The sequence below is a fragment of the Diabrotica virgifera genome, chromosome 8 (genome assembly GCF_917563875.1).
Source record: "Diabrotica virgifera virgifera chromosome 8, PGI_DIABVI_V3a".
Taxonomy (NCBI): domain Eukaryota; kingdom Metazoa; phylum Arthropoda; class Insecta; order Coleoptera; family Chrysomelidae; genus Diabrotica; species Diabrotica virgifera.
This window is the reverse complement of record NC_065450.1, coordinates 133,922,574-133,929,267: the sequence shown is the minus strand read 5'-3', so window position 1 is coordinate 133,929,267 and position 6,694 is coordinate 133,922,574. Positions and strand designations below refer to the sequence as shown.

The 6,694-nt window shown below is 30.9% G+C and overlaps 1 protein-coding gene across 1 annotated transcript in view; it reads right to left on the bottom strand.

Annotated features, from left to right (window-relative positions):
* Window positions 1-4,961: 4,961 nt before the first annotated feature.
* LOC126889393 (collectin-12-like) overlaps window positions 4,962-6,694 on the bottom strand; it is a 27,057-nt gene continuing 25,324 nt past the window's right edge. The window contains exon 3 of the mRNA XM_050657654.1: window positions 4,962-5,308. Within this exon, the coding sequence (XP_050513611.1) occupies window positions 5,040-5,308 (269 nt within the window). The 3' untranslated portion in view covers window positions 4,962-5,039. The remainder of the gene's footprint in view (window positions 5,309-6,694) is intronic.

Below are 6,694 nucleotides of genomic sequence, written 5' to 3'. Positions count from 1 at the left end.
TCTGAAGTCTCCAAAATAAGTTCATGTGGTTGAATATGAATATATTTATCACTAGTAGCACTAGAACTACTACCGGGTTGGGAAATATTTGTAGTGTCGTCTTCTTGATTTCCATCAGGTGTAAAAAATGCTGTCATTTTGGGTATACCTTTCAAAATTTTATTTTTTCTTTCTTGCTTTTCTTGTTTCCTTTTACGCCAGAAAGATCCAGGTTGTCTCCGCCCTTCCATATTTTTCTATTGAATATTGACTACGCCTTATTATTTTCTGGTTCAAGTGTTCAAGTAGTAAGCAGTTTCAGTTAATGATAAAACAGAAAAATATTTATTATTATATCATGTGGATTTGTATGCAAATTTTATTTTACCATAATCATATAATTTCGGAACAGCACGCGCTTCGCGCGTACCGCCCTAGAACCTTCAACCGCCCGGTGCTACAGCACCCAAAAGACCCCTGGTTAAACCGGCGCTGATTGCGCCTACTATATTATATAATAAAATACATATTAAAACAAATAAACGAAAACTTGTAGAGTAGTGCTGATTGATACAACAGAGCAATAACATGTTATTCATTCAAGATAGTGTAAAATATATCGCCGCTTATTCATTTCAGATATTTCCATCTCGCAAAACAAAAACACGTAAAAATTAACATCTGGCGCTGAGTCACCCGTCCCAAGCCCAAGAAAACTGTACAAACTTGTACGTCGATGACAAACCTTCCCAAGCTCGACCTGCGAACGCATGAACTGATAGTAGGATGCGCACTTGCGCAGAACGGTCTACGCAACTCGCCGGTGCCAGGTTGTGTCTGCTTAGGATCAATTTGCGCCGGTACTTATTCAGTTATTAGTTGGTAATAACAGGTGTTTTGAAGCCAGATAGTGGTATAGCAATTTTGGTGGTTTTTAGATTATTTCGCGATGGCAGATAACTTTATTTTTTATTTACAATGTTACAAACATTTGTATCTATGATTAATACTTCTTATTACTAAAAGTTTTTAATTTATAATAAGTATATTGATGACATAAAAAATGCCAGTTTCAACCTGAAACCACTAGGAAACTGGATATGTACCTACTTATTTTTTTATTCAGGAAAAAAGTGTATTCCTTCAGAGAGCTAAACAATATGTCGTCGGGTGGTCTATTCACATTATTAGAGAGCATTCCTTTAGATAGCTTCATTGTATCATAAAAAGTAACCTACGTTTTATATTATTTAGTTATCAGTTTTTTGCTTGAAAAAAATCTCTAGTTTCCTAGTGGTATCATGCCAAAACCACAGCCAATAAAAAAATATATGTAAAAAATTAATATTTTTCACTTTTTTGTCTTTTAGGAACCCAATAGAATAAGATTATTTAATTTTTACCTCAATTTTTTATTGTAAAAGTTTTTAGGAAACAAAGGGTTAAATACATTTAAGTATTTTAAATAATTATAAAAAATAGAAAAAAATATTGACTTAATAAATATCATCATCATTCTCTTTGCCTTTATCCATATATGGGGTCGGCTTACCTACTTGTATTTCTCCATAAGTTTTTATCTTGGAGCATATCAACATCAATATTACTGACATATCCTACCTAACCATCTCCCTCCAGGTCTTCTTTGGTATTCCTTTCAGAACGCACAGTTCATGACCAAACCTTCTTAACCTATGCTCTTTCATTTTCTCATAAATTGGTGTCACCACTAGACTTCCTCTAAAATACCCATTTTTAATTTTATCCTTTTTTGTCACCCCACTTATCGATCTAAGCATTCTCATTTCCGCCACATGCATCTTTTTAAATTGCTAATCGTTCAGTTCCGTACATCATAGTCGAAGTAACTTCACCTTTAAGTGAACATCCCAAATACTCTGTTTTGTCCTATTTTTCCAGTTTTTTTCTAAATGCTTTTACTATTTACTAATAACACTATATCATCGGCATACATTAGGTACCAGGGAATGTTGCCCTGTAGTTTCGCTGTTATCTGATCCAAAACTAACGAGAATAACGTAAGGACTAAGCACCTAACCTTGGTGCAATTCTATTTTTACAGGAAACTATTTATCAGTCTGTCCCACACTTGTCCTAACTATTATTACTCCCTCACTCACATCTCTCACAATCTTTAAGTATTCACCGGGGACTCCTTTCTTATTTAGTTCCCACCACAGAATCTCTCGAGGAACTCTTTCATATGCTTTCTCAAGATCAATGAAATCCATAAAAATATGATCGTTTGAGCATACCATTTTTCAAAAAAATAAAATATTTTTAACATAATTATTTTTCAAGAAAAAATGGCTATATCCTATATGTTAACATTGATATAAAGCTGAATAAAAAACAATAACACAGTTTTTTATTTGTTAAACATTTTAAGAAAGTTTTTTCCAAGAACTTTTGTCTTTTGACATTTTCGAGGCAATTTTGCAATTGGTTAGAAATCGAATTAAAAAAAAAAAACAAAAAATATGAGATGAAAGCATTAGTCGACTAGTTTCAAAATGCATAACTTTATTTTCATTTCATCCTGCAAAACTTATTTTAAAACATCCATATACAAATAACTGATTATACCTATTGCTGCGTTTCGGGATATACAATAGACGAAAGTCAAGTTATTTGTTTATTTGCATTTTACGCTTAAAGTAAGTATTTTACGAAAAACTCACAAGAATAACTTTTGTCCTAAAATAGTCCAAGTTATTATTAAAAGTCATTTGAAGCAAAAAGGTATTTTTTAAAATTTGTTTAAAAATTGTTATTTTGTTTTACTAAATATGGTCACAATTTTAAATATGGATTTATTAATGTTGTTCTGAAGCTATTTCCTTGTGGCATTTTTATGATTAATTATTTATATGGGAAATAAGCCACAATTAAAATGAAAAAAATAATTTTATTAACGTTTCGACGCCCAAATCGGGTGCCGTTGTCAAAATACAAAATATTACTAAAATAAACTAAAGTGTTGTTGCTAAGCAAAAAAAATTCTTCTAATAATTTATTTAATCTCACTCATTTATATTGGCAATTCAGACATATATTATACATTTTAAAGTAGAAGACTTTAAAATGATATTGCCAATATTTATGAGTTGCGTTCCTGGGACGACTTACTGAAAGATAGTTCATTCGATTACATGAAATTAACCCCAACTCAAGAATATCCGTCATAAAAAATTATAGCATGTGATATGTCTTTAAAAAGACAACCAAATGCAACGACAGTAAAATTCTCGCGTTAGAGACTTCATAGTAAATCACAAGGGAAAACCAGGAAAAACCCTGTGATACTATCCCGACATCGTAAGTATTTGGTCTTACATTAATTTACTCTCAAAAAATAATACCAAATTCTGACTTGTAACATGTTTAAATTATAAATATTATTAATAATACTAGATATATAAGTAATACTAAAATATAAAATATGTACTAGCTCGATATTATTGACTTACTAATCTTGGTATTTTTTTTTCTATTGACTTCCTCTTTCAGTATGGGTAACCATATTTTAAATAAAAATAAAAAATAAAAATAAAACCACATTTTCTATTAAAACAATAGGAAATAAATTCAACATTTCAACAACATTCAAAACAACAAACACATTGAGATCTATTCTATCTAAAACTAAACCTAACAATGATCAAGAAAGAACAAAAAATTGCATTTATAAAATACCTTGTGAATGCGAACAATTTTATTTAGGTGAGACATCAAGACCATTAGACGTTAGAATAAGTGAACATCAATCTTATATTAAAAATAGAGAATTTGAGAGATCTCAAATATGTCAACACGCATGGGATAATGAACATAGAGTTCAGTGGAGAGATTCAAGTATAGTCCTGAAAGAATCAGATAGTAAAAAGAGAAAAATCAAAGAAGCGGCTCTAATTATGCTAAATGAAACCAATTGTGTCGCAAATTCCTCGGTAGAATGCAGTAGGATGTGGTTACCCATACTGAAAGAGGAAGTCAATAGAAAGAAAATACCAAGATTAGTAAGTCAATAATATCGAGCTAGTACATATTTTATATTTTAGTATTACTTATATATCTAGTATTATTAATAATATTTATAATTTAAACATGTTACAAGTCAGAATTTGGTATTATTTTTTGAGAGTAAATTAATGTAAGACCAAATACTTACGATGTCGGGATAGTATCACAGGGTTTTTCCTGGTTTTTCCTTGTGATTTACTATGAAGTCTCTAACGCGAGAATTTTACTGTCGTTGCATTTGGTTGTCTTTTTAAAGACATATCACATGCTATAATTTTTTATGACGGATATTCTTGAGTTGGGGTTAATTTCATGTAATCGAATGAACTATCTTTCAGTAAGTCGTCCCAGGAACGCAACTCATAAATATTGGCAATATCATTTTAAAGTCTTCTACTTTAAAATGTATAATATATGTCTGAATTGCCAATATAAATGAGTGAGATTAAATAAATTATTAGAAGAATTTTTTTTGCTTAGCAACAACACTTTAGTTTATTTTAGTAATATTTTGTATTTTGACAACGGCACCCGATTTGGGCGTCGAAACGTTAATAAAATTATTTTTTTCATTTTAATTGTGGCTTATTTCCCATATAAATAATTAATCATGGATTTATTAAACTTAAATTTTAAATGAAAAACTGAAACTTCTTTGTCAAACTGCCCAAACAGCTCATAATCTTTATAAACAATAATTGTGCTGTGATTAAAGAAATAACAAAAATGACTTTGATTCTATGGGTCGTATAAATTTTTTTAAGACGTGTTTTTTCATATTTGTTTTTTGTTATAGAGAATAAGGAAACGAATAGTTTCGTTCTTTAGGACTGTACTTTTAGTACTAAAAAATAAATCTGTTAATTTATGTCAATATGACTTTTCAAAACCTATATTAAATAATTGAAAGTATTAAATAATGTAAAGTAAAGTGGAGGTCTCCTTCAAAAAATTTTATTCACAAAACATATTTATATCCAAATTACATTTTTTAATATTTTTTAAGCAATTCAGATTCACTTAGAATTATTTGAGCAAAATTGACAATCTTTAGTAGATTCGCAAATAAAATTCTGAACAACCTCGCAATTTTGATCATTCCATTTAAATCCCGCATAAACTAGTATATCTATACAATTTTCTACTGTGCCCTTAACATTTTGTTTACTAGGTTCTCCAGGTAACCAATTTGTATATGTTAGTTCTCGACCTGTTGACATCCAAATCCATTGATCTTCTCCTACTAGATTTGTACCAGATGTCCAGTAGCTACCGTATTTAAAACCTGTGAATAAAATACAACAGAATAAAAATATTGATGCAATCAGAGATGGCGATCTTAAAGCTAAGAGAATCAACATTTACACAGACGGGCAAGCGGCTATTTTGGCAGTAAAGAATCAAAACTAATAGAACCAAAACACGTAGAAAAGGATATATGGATTGACTATCTAAAAAAGCTCTATGCAGAGGAAGAACAAATGATGGTAGAACCGGAAACACCAGAAATTACCACAAATGAAGATGTTAATATAAGTACACAGGAAGTACTAAAAACACTCGAAAAGCTGAAGAAAAGGAAAGCTGCAGGTAAGGAGGGAATACCAAACGAATTACTGAAATATTATGGAGCAGCAATGACAGAACAATTAACAACATTAATTAACAAAATCATAAAACACAATAAAATACCGGAAGAATGGAGAACGAGCGAACTAATTCTACTATTCAAAAAAGGAGATAAAAAGCAGCCAGAAAACTACAGAGATATCAAGTTGTTAAATACTACCCTAAAACTTACAACTAAAATTTTACAAGACCTAATGAATCAGAGGATAAGTTTAGCAGATGAACAACAGGGTTTTAGTACTGGAAGATCGTGTACAGATGCAATATTCGTCATAAAGCAAATTACTGAGAAATCACTAGAGTATAATCGACCGGCATTTCTATGTCTGATTGACTTGAAGAAAGCATTTGATAGAGTAAGACACAAATATGTAATACATCTTCTGTATAATAGAGAAGTCCCTCTAGATATCATAAAAACTATTGAAAACATCTACCAAAACAACAAAATGGAAGTCAGAATAGATAGAAAACTTACAGAACCTATAGATATAGGCAGCGGAATAAGACAGGGAGACTCATTGAGTCCTATGCTCTTCAATTTAATCATGGATGAAATCATCAAAAACGTCAACAAAGGACGAGGATATAGAATGGGAAACAAAGAAGTAAAAATACTCTGCTACACAGATGACGCAATATTGATAGCCCAAGATGAAGATAGTCTGCAAAGATTAGTCCACAGATTTAACATAAGAGCAAAAGAAAGATATGACAATTTCATCTCAGAAAACCAAAACAATAATCAGTAAAGAACCAATTGAGTGTCAGTATTGAGGAAGTAATGGAAATAAAATACCTTGGAATTACATTGTCAAGTTACGGAGACCTAGACAAAGAAGTGAGAAATCAAGTAGAAAGGGCAAATAGACTGGCAGGATGCCTTAATAACACTATATGACGAAACAGACATATTAACACTGAGATGAAGTCAAGAATTTATAAAGCCAGTATAAGACCAATAATGACATATGCATCAGCAACAAGACCAGATACAGCCACAATACAAAGACTACTGGAAACGGCAGAGATGAGAGTACTG